Consider the following 19,243-nt stretch of genomic DNA (forward strand, 5'->3'; position numbering starts at 1 on the left):
CAGAAACTAAGCTGAAATGAATCATAAACCTAAATGTAAACACTAAAACTAACAAACCCCTAGAAATAAAGTATAAAATCTTCACCACCTTTAATTGTGCAAAGAAGCCTTAGGTATCACACAAAAAGACAAACTGTAAAAGAAAAAATGGTAAGTTCAACTTCACCAAAATGAAAAACTTTTATTCCTCAGAAGGCAGAGTTGAAACGTGGAACGTTAAGAGGGAGAAAATATTCACAATACACGTACAAAAGACTTGTACGCAGAGCATATAAAGAACCTACACCTTAAAAATAAAATCCTCAGAGAAATGAGCCGAAGTTTGAATGTACACTTGGCAAAAGAAGATACTCGAATGGCCAAAAAGCATGTGAAAAGATGCTCCACATCTGGTCCTCGGGGAGGCGTAAATTAAAACCATGGAGATGGGCAACTACACATCTCCCGGAGTGTCTGAAATTCAAAAGACTGACCACAACGATTCCAGGCCCAGTGGCACAAACAGGACCCGCACGCTGCTGGTGACGGTGTACAACCACTTCGGGGAAAAGTTCGTCAAGTTCTTCTAAGTTAAACATACGTATACCAGGTGACCCAAAAATTCCACTCGTAGGTATGACCCAAGAGAAGTGAAAACATCTATTCACAAGATGACTTGCATGCCATCAGTCATGACAGTTTTTTTTTTTTTTAAGATTTTATTTATTTATTCGACAGAGATAGAGACAGCCAGCGAGAGAGGGAACACAAGCACGGGGAGTGGGAGAGGAAGAAGCAGGCTCATAGCGGAAGAGCCTGATGTGGGGCTCGATCCCAGAACGCCGGGATCACGCCCCGAGCTGAAGGCAGATGCTTAACCGCTGTGCCACCCAGGCGCCCCAGTCATGACAGTTTTATTTACAAAATCCCCGAACTGGGGATGGCCCAGACGCCCATCAAGTGGGAAATGGAGAAGCAAATTCATTTAATGGAATATTACTCACCAATAAAAACACAAACGGCTACTGTATACAACAAACATGGGTGAATCTCAAAAATAGAATCCTGAAAGAAAAAGACTCAAAAATCTATATATATGATTCTGTTTATATGAATTTCTCGAACAAGCAAAAGGAATCTATAATGAGAATGCAGACCAGAGGTCGCCTGGGCTGGGGGAGTTGAGGGAATGGACTGCAAGGGGGCACAGAGGAACTTGGGGGTTGATGGAAAAGTTCTCACATATCTGATTTTGAAGGCATAGTTGGTAGGCGTCTCATTTAAAGTCACAGAATAGTTAGATGTAGAGTTGTGGAAATGGGACAGAAAGATATTCCACATAGGGACAAGGACGCGAGCAGAGCCACCGAAGTGGGAAGTTGAGGGGTGAGTATGGGGAGCTGCTGAGAGTTTATTTTTTAAAATTAACTTTATTGAAGCATAATTTGCATGCAATAAAATGCATTCATTGTAGGTTAATAATTGGATGAATTTTAAGAAATGTATGAACCCACATGACCACCACCCCATAGAGAGTTTCCTTTTAAAAAACGACCACTCCAAGCTTTTTTTGTGCTTCATAAATCATTATTTCATTACAAGTTTGATCATTTGCTATTAAAACCAAAACAACACGCAGGCAATAAGACAGCTTATAAAAAGCAAAGGCCTTAGGGCACCTGGGTGGCTCAGTGGGTTAAGAGTCTGCCTTCAGCTCAGGTCATGATGTCAGGGTCCTGGGATCGAGCCCCGCATTGGGTTTCCTGCTCAGCGGGGAGTGTGCTTCTCTCTCTGCCTCTCCTCCCACCCTGCTCATACTCTCTCTCTATCCCTCTCTCTCAAATAAATAAATAAAATCTTTTAAAAAATGCATAGGCCTTGAAATCAGCTCTAAGTTTAAATCCCACTTCTCCAGCAAGTCACCTTGCTTATCAAAGTCTGTTTCCTTATCCACAAAATGGGATTAATAATACAACCAACTTGACCAGACTGCTGTGAGGACTGAAAGAAATACGTGAAGCTTCTGGCACAATGCCTGGAGCACAGTAGGGCCAGTAAATGGTATTAACCCTATCACAATAAGATGGGCATTATTTGTGCAGTTACCCTCAGAGGTATGGCCTGGACCATGGAACCCACTGGCAGAGGCTTTGAGAGGGGGTCCTAAATGAAGGATGGCAATCCTCAGTTCAGCTTCCCTACGGGTACTGTTTCACAATCAGTGGTGAAGGCTCCAAAGTATTTCATGCTCAAACATCTTGTTTTGATATGGAGTGTGTGATTTGAACATTAATTCTGGAACAGATTTAAAGCAGGACACTGACAAGGTTCCTCACCTCCACAGTGTGTCGGACCTCCTCCCTGGCCTTGAAACAGAGCCCGACCTCCCACATTTCATACCACTGGATGCTGGGGAACCCACACCCTACATTCACCCAAACAGCCCCAATCTGCTTCCAGGCTGAGCCACCTGCCCCAGCCCTGTCTCCCTCGCTTTCCAAACACCGGCTCCATGGCCCCGCTCCCAATACCAGCTTCAGGCCAGTCTCCTCAAGTCAAGACACCCTTCTTCAGTTTACCTACCTGTCACCCTGCCTATTCACTTCCAGCTCCTTGATCGCTGCCGACACCCACGGGGTACTGTGGGGACACTCCCGTGGCTAGTCACAGCTTCCCGGGGACCCCCCCCCCACTCCTACCCCAGCTCGCAGCACACAGGACCCAGGACCCAGCTCCCAGGACGCAGTGGCAACCATAACATAAGTCAAGGGTCACGGGGACGGAGTGCCGTCTACCTGAGCGACAAAGAGCTGGAACTCGTCGGGCAAAATCCATGAGCGAGGGTAGAAGTTGTACTCCTCGGGAAAAAGATGCTGCATAATTCTCACGGCTCTGCTCAGAGTAATTTTACGCACCATCTCCGTCATGCCTGGGGAGGAGAGAAGCTGTGAGGTTTGAGCAGCAGTGGGCCGCTAGCTATAAAACAGCCACGATCGGGGACTTTTGAAACCACCCACCCGACATATTCGCTTTTGCAGACAGGATAAAACAAGGTAGGAGCTGTTCCCCACAGCGGTGACTCATGGCTTGGAAAGACCTACCAAATTAACGACAAACGAGGTAATAGAAGGATAGTTTTTTCTCCTTATAAAAATGAAGCATCAATTGGAAGGGATGGGTTTCCACCTAGTTTATGATTCCATTCTTTGTCAGTCCCCCCCCCCATAATGGATAAAGAGAAGCATTTACATCTTGCACTTAAAACCTAATATCTTCCTTAAGGTGGGGCCACCGTGCACACTTCTGGGGCTGCTTCCATCTTAGACCCTTGAGAATGTCATCCAGTGGGCTCTGCTTACATTACGAGAAGCTTAATTAAGTTGCTTTATTTTAAACTTTCATGAGTATTCAAGGTCTAAAATAGAAAAATATACAGCTTTCAGCATAAAATCTGTCTCCTTGAAATAAGGACAGACAGTAGAACAGATATCACAGCATAATTTATAGTTTAGGGGAGAAAATGGAATCTGTAGGAGTTCGTCAGTGATAAGTACTGACACTAACATTGATCAGACCTCATTAATTTGCCCAGAGGGGATTAAATGACTCACTTATAAAACATTTTAAAAGAACAGTGGATTTTTTTTTCTTGGAACATTTTTAGGAACTCTCGGCAAGAGAAGAGACTGAGTCTCTACCTTTAGCAAATTTTAAGCAAATAGGTAAAAATTCTTTGAAGTTTTAGATGCTTATCTCTTAAGGCAAATATCACCACTGAAAATGGGGACTAGAAATGGCCTTCACCCTGAGAGAGGCGGCACAGTTCCATCACTGACACTAGGAACCGGCTTAGCGAAGTTGTTACAGAAAGCGTAGTTTCGTGTCAGCTTGGCACGTCCGAATTATCACACATTCTAAACGGGCACCGTCAGAACCAATGACGTTTCTCAAAAATCCCATGTTCAGGAAGTGAAGGGTGAACATTTGAGAATGAAGGTTTTTAATAACCTATTTCTTGCTTTCCTCAGCATATTTAAAGGAGCAATAGATCCGAAGATCACAAATTCAAGATGCCAATGCCTAGTTTCTTGGTTCTTGTTTAGAATGATAGACGGAAGGATTAAATAAGAAATAAAGGAGCTCAAAAAGCACTAATAAACCGTGCTCTGACATGAACTCTTCGATATTGAAGAAAACTCACTGAGGACACTGTTCTGAGCTTCCCCCAAAATAAGTATAAGCCCAGAAAGTTCTAGCTGTTTCCTTTTAGTCCCCCCCAAAATCAGAATTTTTGAGTTATAAACACTGGAGCTGAACACCAAATACACAAAACAAAAATTCCAAAAATTTTTTGAAGCTTTTTCCTTTTCTTTGACAATAGTTTGTTGTCATACTAGACTAAAACCCTTCATAACTAACTGTAATACCGCACCTTACCCCAAGTAGCTGAAGCCTCCGGACTGCTGTGGTACTTTCTACACTTTAAAGGCCTTGTGACAGGGGGAGGTTCTCTTCCAGATACCCCTCAGCTGGTCGGACAGACTCACACAACACAGACAGAAGTGTTATGAGTATAGAAGTGTGGTTTGAATGCTCCAGAAAAGTTTTGTGAAAACCAACGTCCAGCAAGTTGAGAACATATCACACCAGCTAACAGATCTGCCGCCGAGTCTGCTTGGTGCCAGTCTCCAGGTAGTTCTCTACTGAAAACAGCCAACTTAGAAAGCACCCTACAGGGGTGCCTGGGTGGCACAGCGGTTAAGCATCTGCCTTCGGCTCAGGGCGTGATCCCGGCGTCCTGGGATCGAGCCCCACATCAGGCTCCTCTGCTATGAGCCTGCTTCTTCCTCTCCCACTCCCCCTGCTTGTGTTCCCTCTCTCACTGGCTGTCTCTATCTCTGTCAAATAAATAAATAAAATCTTAAAAAAAAAAAAGAAAGAAAGAAAAAGAAAGAAAGCACCCTACAAACCAACGGCTGCCCTTCCCAGACAGTTCTGACCCACAGGACGACTCACCCCTCCTCTGCCTAAATGCCTGTCTCCAGGAGGCACCAGTGCAGACCTCCCTCAATCCACTTACCACCAAAACCTTTGTTCCTCCACCGTATCTAAGCTGTGCTCCCACCCGTGCTGCCAGGGAAAGCATCTGTGACCCCCCCCCCCAGACCCCCTGTGGAAGCTGCTGGCGTCTGGACTTCTGGTGGTGGCTCAGAGACAGATGCGGGGAGTGTCATCGTCTCTCAGGAAGATGCTGACGAGAGCAGCTGGCTTTCTAGCTGAGCCAGAGTGTATGGTCCCAGAGCAAATAGGGGAAAAGAGAGGTCATTGCCAGGCTCTGCTGGCTCTCGACTCTACCTCCCTTCTCCAAGCAACTGCAGCACCTGCCCCCTCCCTGTGACCCTTGCCACCTCTGGACCTGGGTTCTTCTCTCTGCTACGCTGGAATCTCAAGGCCTGGTGGGTCTCGACCCCTGTGGAGCTACACAAGAGGGTAACAGTCTGATCCTCAGGCTTGCCCACACAGACCTGTTTAACCCGATTTTAAAAAACCAAACAAACAAAAACAAAACAAAATCTGGGCTATGTCGGGAGTACTAGTCAATCCAAATATCATTGTCAACAATGATTCTTGGCAAAAACACATTACAACCACCCAACGACAAATAAATACTTCCAGATCCACCCTCTTCTCTCTGTTCCCAGTGCCGCTGATGAGTTCATCTTTTGCCTGGATCCTGCCATGGCCTCTCAGCTCTACCTCTATCTCCTGGCCCCGCCCTTCCACCCACCTCCAATGCATCCCTCTGGCAGGCCTTTTGAAAATGCAAGCTGGCCCATGTCGCTCTCCGGCCTAACAGTTTCTCAGTGGCTCCCCACGACCTTCAGACTATAAGGATGCTATCCTTCAGTCCCTGCTTATCACCCGTCCACGGCCCCTATCACACCTGACCCTTTCTGACCATCATGGGCCACTGGCCCTTCACTGAACGAGCAGCCTGCTCTAAACATCCTAGGTCTTTCGCCAACTCTGTTCCCGCATTTTGCAGGGAGGTCAAGCCCGTCCAGCCCTGGAGGCTCAGTTCACATGTTCTCCTGGGTCTCTCACCCTGTCTGCCCCCCACGCAGATTAGGTTAGGTCATGTGGCCTTGTTCCACCCCTCCAGGGCACCCCAGATGTCCTCCGTCTGGCACTGGTTTTGTATTTGACTTCTCTCCCTACATGCCTTTCTCCTTGTCTCTGTACCCTCCCCGGCACAGCCGAGTGCTTGACCGCGAGCTGCCCCGGACCTTCCTGGCAGGGGCCCTCTCCCTCTCTGCCAGAGCATCTCCTCCCCAGGGCGGACTTTCAAGCAGCCCCTGCCACGTGCTGCCACATATCTCAGACCCTGAAAGTCTGCAAAACACTGTTGCTTGTGAGCTGAGAATTGACAGTTTGGGACTTTCCTAAAGCAAAGACATCTAAATCCGATTATTTTTATAGAAAGTCTTAATTCATCATGTTAAGACATAATAACACATCTTGGAGGACCTCGTCATAGAAAAGTGGCTAAAATCTAATGTGCTGACACAAACAAAATAAATCGCTTCCATATGCATCTGCAAAAGTTTTCCGTTTATTCAGCATGTAATGTATTTGGAGTTGCCTGCCTCATCCAGAACTCACTCTAGATACCACACAGTGCATATGCACTGCTAGAATAACGGGACACAGGAGAGACAGAAGCTAAGCCTGGGCCCAAACGAAAGCCAAAGGACAGACCCTTCTGGAATCACGTCATCGCTAAGAACTGCTGTCTTCCACGGGGAGAGGGTGTAGCCACACTGCCTCTCCGCCTAGAGGTTTGAGAGCCTGCTTTGTCATTAGAACTAATTAATTGCTGTTGGTAAAGTGGAAAATTATATGTTCCAGTCACTGGCACATGGAATGTGGGATAGAGCGAAACTGCTTCTTTGGAATGAATATTCTTATATCACCTTTAATGAAACGAGTCCTTCGAGGGTGTTTTTCTCTCATTTGTGTTCCAAGAGGAGAGCCATAGCTACGACTTCTTTCTTACTCTCAGCCAGGAGATGAGGTACAAGCAAAGAGGGGGAAACATAAATGAAGCCTCATTTGAGGAGTCACGTCTTAGGAACTCTGTCCTCATTCGAAGAATTGTTCTCTTCCAAATGACATGCTCCCAGTATCCCAGTAAGTCCTTCAAGTGGCATCCAAAAGTCACCTTTTACGAGCAGCAAGACAGAAAGGAATTACCCCATTACCCCATTAAACTGTGAGCAAGAACCCGGGCTACCAGAATCCTTTTTATTCTCCAACAGAACCCTCCCTCTTCTCTAACTGTGGGCTAATTTTCTAGCTCTGTTCCCCCGGAAACCAATAAAGGTAGAAAGTTAGCTGTGTTCCTAGACAACAAAGCATATGGTTGAAATGATCCCTGATCGGCCAACTGCATAAATATACCTGGTAGGAAGTCGTAGCTTCAGGCTCTCCTGATGTAATGACTCTCGTAACTCAGCATGACCCTGCTGGGGGCCCTGGAAGCTAGGCTTCTCAGGAGCTACATGAGATAAGGCTCTTGAGGGGCGTCTAAGCCAGACAGACCCACGGCCACCAAGGTAGGGCTTGTCTCCTTACACCTGAGCTTTCCCTTGAGAGATGAGACTAGCCTCTGGCCCCCTCGCAAAGACACCACTGGGGAGAAATGCCGGACACTGACCGGCTGGCAGGCCGTGTTTCCTGCCCTATATCCTTTTAAGTGAATCTGAGCCAAGTGAGGCCCATGGTGGTCTGAACGCTTAATTGAACCCCGCTAGCGGACATGGCATAACTCGCCAGTGGGTTTTCTGAGATGTGTTTTCTTAAAGACACGGCATAGAATGCCAAAAAAAAAAAAAAGAGTAATTTTTTTTTAAGTAAACTCTACGCCCACCATGAGGCTCAAACTCCTGACCCTGAGATCAAAAGTCACATGCTCTCCCGGGGCGCCTGGGTGGCACAGCGGTTGAGTGTCTGCCTTCGGCTCAGGGCGTGATCCCGGCGTTATGGGATCGAGCCCCACATCAGGCTCCTCTGTTATGAGCCTGCTTCTTCCTCTCCCACTACCCCTGCTTGTGTTCCCTCTCTCGCTGGCTATCTCTATCTCTGTCAAATAAATAAACAAAATCTTAAAAAAAAAAAAAGTCACATGCTCTCCCAATTGAGCCAACAGGCACCCCAGAGAAAGGGGAAATGGAGTCTCCTTTCTAAAATAAGCATAAATGATTATCACAATAGGAAAAAACACCTGGTATTCAGGCAACCACACTCTGACTGCAACCATGTAAAAATGATACAAAAATATGGTTAAGGTTTGGGAGGAAATCTAGAAATACTCACATTGTTGTTTTGTTAAATGAGGGATGGGATTCATAATAATTAAATTAATGGGATTCATAAATAATTAAAAATTATTTGCTATTGTATTATAATATGGTTTGTGCATATTATGTTAAGATTTCTGAATACAAGAGAAAGACCCTTTGGCTGTGATCACCACCCCCCCTTAACCAAACGTTCCTTCCTCCCTGAGACACCCACTCACCTTAACCGCCCTCCTCACTGAGCCATTACAAATAATGAATCCACAGCAGAAGAGGGTGGCGGAGATTACAAATAAAATGGAAAGGCATACGGGGAGGCTGGGAACGGAGTGAGGGGCTGTCTTAAAGTGTTGGCTCTGACACCTTCTTGCCACTAGTCCCCTTTTACAGGAAAGCCTCACTGGGATAAGGTCCCAAGGTAAAAGGTAGGCACTGTCTCAGCCTATCGTTCCCAATACGGTGACTGGCGTGTTTGGTCCTAAAAATGGTACCTCCAATGATGATACTTAAAGAAAACAGAAGCTGCTAACCCCATTTTTGTGGCATATTCCTAGAATTTTAATACTTCTGTTTCTTGCAAATAATTTATGTGAAGTGGTCTATTTCTGTTTTTCATTTTGAGAACATAGTCTCCTCGTTACGGCTTCACATTACAACTCAGAAGGTGAGGGTCACGTTCTCCCACTGGTGAAGTTAGTCCAGGAAAGCCTGTCTTTTTATTTTTGAACCTCCAGTCTTTAACCCGTTGGTGGGTCAAATCCAGATGACCTCTGCCTTAGCTTCCCTCCCAAGGTCAGGGCGCCGCAGCGGTATGGGCGGCAGGTCCCAAGTAAGAGTCTGGCTAACCGAATGTAATAAATGAATGAATGAATGAATGAATGAATGAATGAATAAATACCAATTATATTTTTTTAAAAAAAGAGTCCTTGAGTCTGAGCTCAAAATGCTGCCGTGTTTTTGTAGAAGAGGGTGCCCTGACACCCAGCCTAGAAACATTTTTCAATGCCAACAATAGCAGATACCTGGAAACTTGTTCACTTGGCCGGAGAATATGTCATTGTCGTGAAATGAAACTCCATGCCAGTAGATGTCACAAGGCAAGCGTCGGCCAAATGGGAACTAGAAGACAGAGGGAAAAAAACTGTGACTATTAACAAGACCTAGGCGAGCAGCTACCACTCTGGGCGTCTATTACGTACACATGGCCCACGACTTGGTGCATATCACGTGATGTAATCCTCATAATAAGCACGTGAGGTAGATGATATCCTTTCCCATTTTATAGGTGAAGAAACCATTTCAGGCAGGTTAAGGAATTTGCTCAAGGTCACAATCAGTGAGGGGTGGAGTTCTGACTCTGTGGCAGTCACTCCACTCATGGCTTCGCACATTACTTTACATGTTTTGGTTTGTTGTTGTTGTCGGTGTTGTTTTAGTTTATTTAAGTAATTTCTACACCCAATGTAGGGTGTAGAATGTGGGGCTCAAACTCATGACCCTGAGATCAAGAGCTGCATACTCTTCTGATTAAGCCAGCCAGGCACCCCTAGATCATTCTTTTTTTATTATTATTATTAACATATAATGTATTATTTGTTTCGGCAGTACAGGTCTGTGATTCATCAGTCTTACACAATACGCAGTTCTCATCATAACACACACTCTCCCCAGTGTCCATCACCCAGCCACCACATCTGTCGCACCCCCTTCCACTCCAGCAACCCTCAGTTCATTTCCTGAGATTAAGAGTCTCTTATGGTTTGTCTCCCTCTCTGCTTTCGTCGTTTCATTTTTTCCTCTCTTCCTCTATGATCCTCTGTCTTGTTTCTCAAATTCCACATATCAGTGAGAACATATGATAATTGTCTTTCTCTGAGTGACTTATTTTACTTAGCATAATACCCTCTAGTTCCATCCATGTCATTACAAATGGCAAGATTTCATTTTTTGATGGCTGCATAATATTCCATTGTATATATATATACACCACATCTTCTTTATCCATTCATCTGTTGATGGACACCTGGGCTCTTTCCATAGTTTGCCTATTGTGGGCATTGCTGCTGGGGTGCAGGTGTCCCTTCAGATTACTACATTTGTATCTTTGGGGTAAATACCCAGTAGTGCAATTGCTGAGTCGTAGCTGGTAGCTCTATTTTCAACTTTTTGAGGAACCTCCATGCTGTTTTCCAGAGTGGCTGCACCAGCTTGCATTCCCACCAACAGTGTAAGAGGGTTCCCCTTTCTCCGCATCCTTGCCAACATCTGTCGTTTCCTGACTTGTTAATTTTAGCCCTTCTGACAGGTGTGAGGTGGTATCTCATTGTGGTTTTGATTTGTATTTCCCTGATGCCGAGTGATGTTGAGCACTTTTTCATGTGTCTGTTGGCCATTTGGATGTCTTCTTTGCAGAAATGTCTGTTCATGTCTTCTGTCCACGTCTTGATTGGATTATTTGTTCCTTGGGTGTTGAGTTTGATAAGTTCTTTATGGATTTTGGATACTAGCCCTTTATCTGATTTGTCATTTGCAAATATCTTCTCCCATTCTGTTGGTTGTCTTTTGGTTTTGTTGACTGTTTCCTTTGCTGTGCAAAAGCTTTTTATCTTGATGAAGTGCCAATAGTTCATTTTTGCCCTTGCTTCCCTTGCCTTTGGTGATGTGTCCAGGAAGAAGTTGCTGCAGCTGAGGTCAAAGAGGTTGCTGCCTGTGTTCTCCTCAAGGATTTTGAAAGATTCCTGTCTAGGAATCCATCTTAGGTCTTTCATCCATTTTGAATCTATTTTTGTGTCTGGTGTAAGGAAACGGTCCAGTTTCATTCTTCTGCATGTGGCTGTCCAATTTTCCCAACACCATCTGTTGAAGAGACTGTCTTTTTTCCATTGGTTATTCTTTCCTGCTTTGTCGAAGATTAGTTGACCGTAGAGTTGAGGGTCCATTTCTGGGCTCTCTATTCTGTTCCGTTGGTCTGTGTGTCTGTTTTCATGCCAGTACCACACTGTCTTGATGATCACAGCTTTGTAATAGAGCTTGAAGTCTGGAATTGTGATGCCACCAGCTTTGGTTTTCTTTTTCAACATTCCTCTGGCTATTTGAGGTCTTTTCTGGCTCCATACAAATTTCAGGATTATTTATTCCATTTCTGTGAAAAAAGTTGATGGTGTCGCCCTTTCATTTTAATCCTCCTAACTACCTTAGAAAGAATTATTCCCATTTTACTGGGGAGAAAATTGGGGATGAAAAAGGTACCTAATATGCCCAAAGTAACACAGGAGAGGAATCGGGAGAGGAATCGGGATTTGAATCCAGGTCTATCTGAATCCCAAACCATACTTCTCTTTCTCTGAAAATTGTAACTCTCAAGTCAGTCCCCCGAAAAATAAGCTCACGCTTTCTCACTCATGCTCTCTCATTCTCTATTCTTTGCTCCCCCAAACACACATGGTCCGTGAAGGGAGGATGCATCCCCCAGTGCCTCCTGGCATTCGATAAAGACTTTTTGGATGAATAAATGACCAAACTGGGAAGGGTTGTCTGACTCAAGTTGAGATAACCAGATTCTCTCTTCCAGGAATTTGGAAATCTGAGATGCCAGGCAGCCTCTGCCGCCCTTGACCTGGAAGTGATAGAAAGCTAGAGCCAAGCAGATGTGCTCAGCTGTGAGCACAGAGAAGCCAAGGCAGTCCAGCTGCTGAGAGAGAAGGAAGGAGCCGGTGCAGAGAGGAAAGTGAAGGTGAGACCATGTGGCCCTGGTGACAGACTGAGTGACCTTAGTTCCTAGGGCCTCTAGATCCTAGGTCCAGACCCTCCTGAGCCTGGCTGTCCCTCCTATCCTTGGATCCTGTTAGACAGCCTTATATCCTTAGAATATATTTCCTCTTTGCACACACTACAGGGTTTCCTTGTTAGCAGCCAGAAAATCCCTTGGTGAGACAGAAAGTCCTGCTCTTTCCACTACATCCTGCTGCCTCTCAAAGTTATCAGCAAGTTCTACATTTACAGAATTCATTTTTTAAATCTATAACTCAGAGGACCCTTGTTAAAGGAAAAAAGTGAGGACATGTCAGTTTATATTTAGAACTTGCTTGTTAGAAGTCCAGATGAAGAGAGATGCCAACACATTGAATGCAATCACTTGACTTTCCCATCCTAAGACTACAGCTAATCAGGATTTTTGTCTGCTCCAAGTTGAGAGAGCTTAAGTTCCAATGGAAGAGCATAGCATCACTAATGAAATGGTGGTGACTCGATGCTTTCCAACTATTCCAAATTAAAATGAAGGCAAGCAGACTCAAGCCCTTTAAATCATTCACATTATTTCAAAGCTGTGCCAAAGTAAGGCATATGTTATACACTCTATTAGCATGAACAACTTTCATTTATAATTTATAGCATTTCACTTGTTTTCTTTGCATCCAATGGACTGAAGTTATTAATTCAGTAGTCATAAATACAAAGAGATACAACATATGTTATTTTCTTCCAGCTGCTAAGTGCTAACAGTGGGAAGGGAAAAATAACTTAACCAGAGAAGTTTCTCTAAAAAGCAGACTATCCAAGCAAAGTTTACTAAGATCCAAGTGGCCGTGCTGCCTGCAATGTGGGACCAACACCTGCTCCATGTCAGCAGACAACCAATGACTCCTTATCACCTTTACGGTTACCCTTCAGTCCTTGCCAACCTCATGAGTCCAAAATCAACACTTCATTCAGCAGTGCCTTTAGCTCATTCAGTTTTGAGAAACTGTGGGGGTTTTTTAATCCATTCATTCAAAAATTGCTATGTGCCAGACACTGTGCTAGGTGCTGAGAACACAGAGAAACACAATTTTAAATAGGTCCCAGGACTTCAAAATCCCACCTCTTTTTAAGATCTTTTTAAAAACTGCTTAAACAGCTAACATCATACTCAATAGTGAAAGACTGAAAGCTCTTCCTCTAAGATCAGGAATGAGATAAGGATGCCCACTTTCACCACTTTTATTCAACATAGTATTGTGAGTTCTAGCCATAGCAAAAGGCAAGAAAATGAAATGAAGCATCCACATTGGAAAAGAAGAAGTAAAATTATCTGTTTGCAGATGGCAAGATCTTATATGTAGAATACCATAAAGATTACACACACATATACACACAGTTAGAAATAATAAATGAATTCAGAAAAATTATAGGATACAAAATGAATACACAAAAATCAGTTTTTCTATATACTAACCATGAATGATCCAAAAAGGAAATTAAGAAAACAATTACATTTATAATAACATCAAAAAGAATAAAATACTTAGGAATTAACTTAACCAAGGAGGCAAAAGACTGTACACCAAAAACTATAAAACGTTGCTGAAAGAAATTAAAGAAGACATAGATAAGTAGAAAGACATCCCATGTTCATGGATTAGAAGACTTTATATTGTTAAGATGTCAATACTACACAAAGCAATATACAGATTCAATGAAATCCCTACCAAAATCCAAATGACTTTTTTTTCCTTACAGAAATATAAAAAATCTATCATAAATTCATGTGGAATCTCAAGGGACTCCAAATAATCAAAACAATCTTGAGAAGGAAGAATAGTGTTGGAGGTATCATGCTTCCTGATGCCAAAACTTACAACAAAGCTAAGATATCGAAAAAGTACATAAAACAACAATGAGATACATGGATTAGGAGTGAGGGGAGGGATGAACAGGGGAAACACAGAGGATTTTTAGGGTAGTGATACTATTCTATATATACCATAACAGTGGATACATATCATTATTCATTTGTTCAATCCCACAGAGTGTACACTACCAAGAGTAAGCTTTAATATAAATCATGGACTTCGGGTGATAATGATGTGTCAATATATGTTCATCGATTGCAACAAATGTACCATTCTGGCATGCGATTTTGATAGCTGGGGAGGCTACGCATATGTAGGGTCAGTGAGCATATGTGAAATCTCTGTTCCTTCTGCTCAATTTTGTAGTGAACCAAAACCAGCTCTAAGTTAAAAATAATAATAATAATAAATTAATAAAAACCAGTATGGTACTGGCATAAATACAAACAGACTAAGGGGATAGGATACAGAACCCAGAATTAAATCCTGACATATATGCTCAAATTATTTTTGACAAGGATGATAACACTATTTGATGGGGAAAGGACATTCTGTTCAACAATTGCCGCTGGGAAAACTGGATGTCTACACGTAAAAAGAATGAAGTTGGACCCTTACCTTCCACCATATACAAATGTTAACTCAAAATGGGTCAAAGAACTAATCATAATGGCTAAAACTATAAAGCTCATAGGAGAAAATATAGGGAATAAGCTTTATGACATTTAATTTGGCAATGATTTCTTGGCTATGATACCAAAGCACAGGTGACAAAAGAAAAAATTAATAAACTGAACTTCATTGAAATTAAAACTTTTTTGCATCAAAGGACACTTGTCAACAGAATGAAAGGGCAGCCCATGAAATAGGAGAAAATATTTGAAAATCATGTATCTGATAAGGGAGTAATATTCAGAATATATTTTAAAACTTTAACAACCAAAGAACAACAAAAACAATTTAAAAATGGGCAAAGAAAGGACTTGAATAGACATTTCTCCAAAGAAGAAATACAGATGGCTAATAAGCACATGAAAAGATGCTCAACATGACTAATCATTAGGAAAATGCAAATCAAAACCACCATGAGATACAACTTCACACTCATTAGGATGGCTAGCATAAAAAATAATAAAAAGGAAATAAGTGTTGATGAGGATGTAGAGAAATTGGAACCCTTAGGCACTGGGAATGTAAAAAGCTGCTGTGGAAAATAAAATTGTCACATGATCCAGCAATCCTACTTGAGTATTTCCCCAAAAGAACTGAAATTGGAGACTCGAACAGATATTGATATATAAATGTGCAGCATTATTCACAATAGCCAAAGGTGGAAACAGTCCAAGTGTCCATCAACTGTCCATCAACAGACAAACAAAATGTGGTATATCCATACACTAAAATTACTGAGCCTGGCACAACGTAGATGAAACCCTGAAGACATTACGCCAAGTGAAATAAATCAGACAAAGACTATTGTGTGGTTCCACTTCTGTGAGGTAGCTCGAGTAGTCAAATTCATACAGACAGGAGGAAGTAGAACAGTGGTTTCCAGGGCTGGGAGGAGGGGAAAATGGGGTGTTCTTTGTTTAATGGGTACAGAACTTCAGTTTGGGGAGACGAAAAATGTCCTGGAGATGGATGATGCTGATAGTTGCACAACAAGGTGAATGTATTTAATGCTACTGAACTGTACACTTAAAAACAGTTAAGATGATAAATTCTGTTATGTATATTTCACCACAATAAAACAACAATAAAAAACTGTCTGCTTTTGCCCCCTGAGGGTAAGGGGCCATTCGTGGCTCTACTCTGAGCTCTCTGTAGCCTGGAATGCTACGTGGCTTTTCATGGGGCAGCTGAAAATTGACAATGTTTCTCAGGCTCCCCCACTGCCCATTTTTCTAAGGTCAGCACCATCTTCCCAGTTATTTAGATTCTAAATTTGGGAGTCGTCTTCCTTTTCTCTTCTTCAAACTCTTTTGGAAAAAGGACTGGATGTGGGGTCAGAAGACCTGAGAGTTCTAGACTTGTGTCTGTCACTAACTATAAGACCTTAAGCAACCAAAACCTTTATGTCCTCCATCGACTAAGATGAGAAAACATGTCAATGTGCCATAGAACCAAACAAGAGACTAGAAATGAAAATGATTTGTACATTCCACACAAGAATACAAATCTGAATTGATCATTGATTTATTTACTCATTAAGCATTAAGAACCTATCACGTGGCACAAGGACACATGGGAACATGCCTGCTTTCATGGAGCACACAGTCCATGGGGAGAAAGAGTTGACTCGAACAGTCACTCCAATGTACCACTGCAAACCATGGTAAGGGCTGTGAAATAAGGTCGAGAGCAATGAGAGCACAGGAAGACCCCATCACACCTGGGAAGTCAGAGAAGGCTACCCCGAGTAGGGTGACCATGTATTCATTAGCCCAGCGTGCTTCCATTCACACCTGCTGTCTTGGTGTTAACATTACTGGAGCTTTTTTTTCACTCTCAAATGTATCCCAGTTTGAGCAGCAAATTGAGTGGTCACCCTACTCCTGAGAAAAGGCTATCTGAGCTGAGATTGGAAAGAAGAACAGGCAGATGAGGAAGGAAGAGTATCCCAGGCAGAAAACAAATATGTAAAAGCCCAAAGGTCACACTGACCATGGCCCACTGGAAAGCCTAAAGGCAGTCAAGGTGGCTGGGGCTTAGAGGACAAGTGGAAAATAGTGTGAGATGAGGCTGAAGACCTAGACAGAGGCAGATCGTGTAGGGCTGCACCCCCCCACCCCCAGCTGGATAGCAGAAACCGTAGGCCATGTGGAGAGCAGACTAAGATGGACCAGACAGACAGACAGAGAGCATGAGCCATAAAAGGCCAGCAGGAGGAAGTGTTTCAAGACAAAGAGAATGGTGAACACTGTGGACATGACTGACAGGTCAAGTAGGATGGAAACTAACAACTGCCCACTGGATATGATGACACGGAGAGCTTCAGGACCATGTCAGCCCATAGGGATCATCTTCCTGGTCCCTTCAGCACTAACTATGCTTATCATTGTCTGCACTGCTGTGAACTCATGTGTAACCCTTATCTCCCTCAGAAAACCAGGGATTTCTAGGACCTGGAACAATTTGACATACTTGTTTCAGGTCTCCAAGAATGGCTAACCAGGTGTCCAATTGGTCCTAGGTCCACAGGAAAATCAGAAGCCATAGTCCTGAGAATCACCCATAACTCCCTTCCCTCCCCAATATCCAACTGGTCAGCAAGTCTTCTGGTTTACCTCCTAATTTATTTTTACATGTCCTCCCCTTCCTTAACCCCCAATGCCACTGCCTTACTTTGAGGCCTCATCACTCACCTGGATGAGGTGGAATTTATTAGTCACACATGAACCATAATAACTAGCATACCTCCCCACATACACATACACATGCTATCATCTTTGCCACAAAGGAAGATTCTCCCTCAGCATAAACACCCATGTGGACCCAAAATCCTTTTCCCTCTTACCTAGAAGGACTAAAACAAACTTACAAAACAAGCAGGCGCCAAGAACTGAAATCATTACATGTCCTTTGAGCATATTTGTGCTTAAGGAATTGATGTTTGGGTCCCTCTTCTAACAAATAGCCCAAAGAGCGAGTTCAAACCCCCCGAGGGATTTTACAAAATGAAACTGCACAGTGAATGCTGATGAAAGCACAATTCACATTTCTGTACTTTGTGAATGATTTTCTTCATAAAGCTGCTTCATGAAAGAAAATCTTTCAAGTGATTGGGCATAAAAGTGGCAAATAAGCTTTGATATGGGCGAGCGTATGTGTAATGCATCTATAGGGGGAAATGACCCAAATTACTGTTTTAAAATGAGAGACCCAAAGCACTCTGAGGAAATCCAAGGAAGGGGTAGCAGCCAGAGTGGCACGCTTGGGCTAGGAAGACCCCAGCTCCAGCCCTGACCCGCCACACCCCACCCAGAGACTTAGACACACTGACCTTCTTCCAGCTCACCTACAGTGGAGTTAAACAACAGCAATAAAACCTGTCCCCCTTCCAGGGCTGTCATGTGGACTGAGGTAGTGCCTGGGAAAGCACTTTGTAAAAAGCAAATTGCTGTTATATAGGATAGCCTATTATTTTTAATGCCCAAGGAAATCACCTCAATGAGTAACTTCAATTAAAAAAGATGCCAACCAAATATCAAGCACCATTAGGACAGCTCTTGAATAAGAACACCGCAGTGTACCTGCACTTGGGAAACCCTCAATGATGCTCCCAGGCAGAGTTAATGGATTTCTCTCCAGTGTCCCCTCTGCACTCTGCCGATGCCTGTAGTACAGCCACTGCCGTGTAGGGTGTTTACGCTTACATGACTGCCTCCCCATCAGACAGAATGCTTCAGGGTAGACACACTTTATTCTTTCTACCCTCTCCCCAGCCTACCATCTGTAGTAGACGGCCTCTAAGATAGTCTCCGATTATCCCTGCCTCCTGGAATTCAGACCTTTGTGTCATCTTCTCCCACGACTGGCACAGGCTTGGTGTGTGGAACCAACAGCTACAGCAGAAGAAGTGAGGGGATGTCGAGACTGTGCCTTCTGTCTTGGGCACACTGTGTGTGTGTATGCGTGTGCGTGTCTATCTGGCTGTCTGGTTCCCATCTCTCTCATCATCACCACTCACATTGGAGAAGCCTAAGGAGAGGGAAGAAATCAAAGCCTCCTGCCAACAGCCATGGGAATGAGCTTGGAAGTGGGTCCTTCTGCCCCAGTCGAGTCTTCAGAGGCTGCGGCCCGATGAGAGACCCTGAGCCGAAACCCCAGCTAAGCCACTCCCAGATTCCTCAATCCTCAGGAAGTGTGTGAATAATAATGTGTGATGTTTCCAGCTACTAAAGTTGGGAGAAATCTGTTACACAGTAGTAGATAATGAATACACAATTCCAGGTTTATTTCTAACAGTGCCTTAGAGAATGAAAGCATTCTGAGAATGAAGGAATTTAAGACTAATGTATCTTTATAAGAAATTTAATAATTATTATTTATTAAGGACTTAATTGCGTGCCCGGTATCTTCCATATATGTCTCCATTTTGCATATGAAAAATAATACAACTCTGTTGCTGGTAAGTGGCAAACCCAGAATTTGAAGTCATGTTGCTCCATCTCCAAAGACTGCGTGTGCTCTACTGGCTCCACTAAGCTAAATGGATGGATAGATGGATTAATCTATGAAAAAAAAATGAGCACATGTATCTATGCAAAAAAAAGAGCTGTGGTTAACACT

General features: G+C 43.4%; 1 protein-coding gene across 1 annotated transcript in view; it reads right to left on the reverse strand.

Annotated features, from left to right (window-relative positions):
* TTLL11 (tubulin tyrosine ligase like 11) overlaps nt 1-19,243 on the reverse strand; it is a 223,063-nt gene that overhangs the window by 166,559 nt on the left and 37,261 nt on the right. Inside the window, exons 2-3 of the mRNA XM_026513900.4 lie at nt 9,362-9,458; nt 2,775-2,908 (exon numbers count right to left, since the gene is read on the reverse strand). Of these exons, the coding sequence (XP_026369685.4) occupies nt 2,775-2,908; nt 9,362-9,458 (231 nt within the window). The remainder of the gene's footprint in view (nt 1-2,774; nt 2,909-9,361; nt 9,459-19,243) is intronic.

The sequence above is a fragment of the Ursus arctos genome, unplaced genomic scaffold (assembly GCF_023065955.2).
Source record: "Ursus arctos isolate Adak ecotype North America unplaced genomic scaffold, UrsArc2.0 scaffold_18, whole genome shotgun sequence".
Classification (NCBI taxonomy): domain Eukaryota; kingdom Metazoa; phylum Chordata; class Mammalia; order Carnivora; family Ursidae; genus Ursus; species Ursus arctos.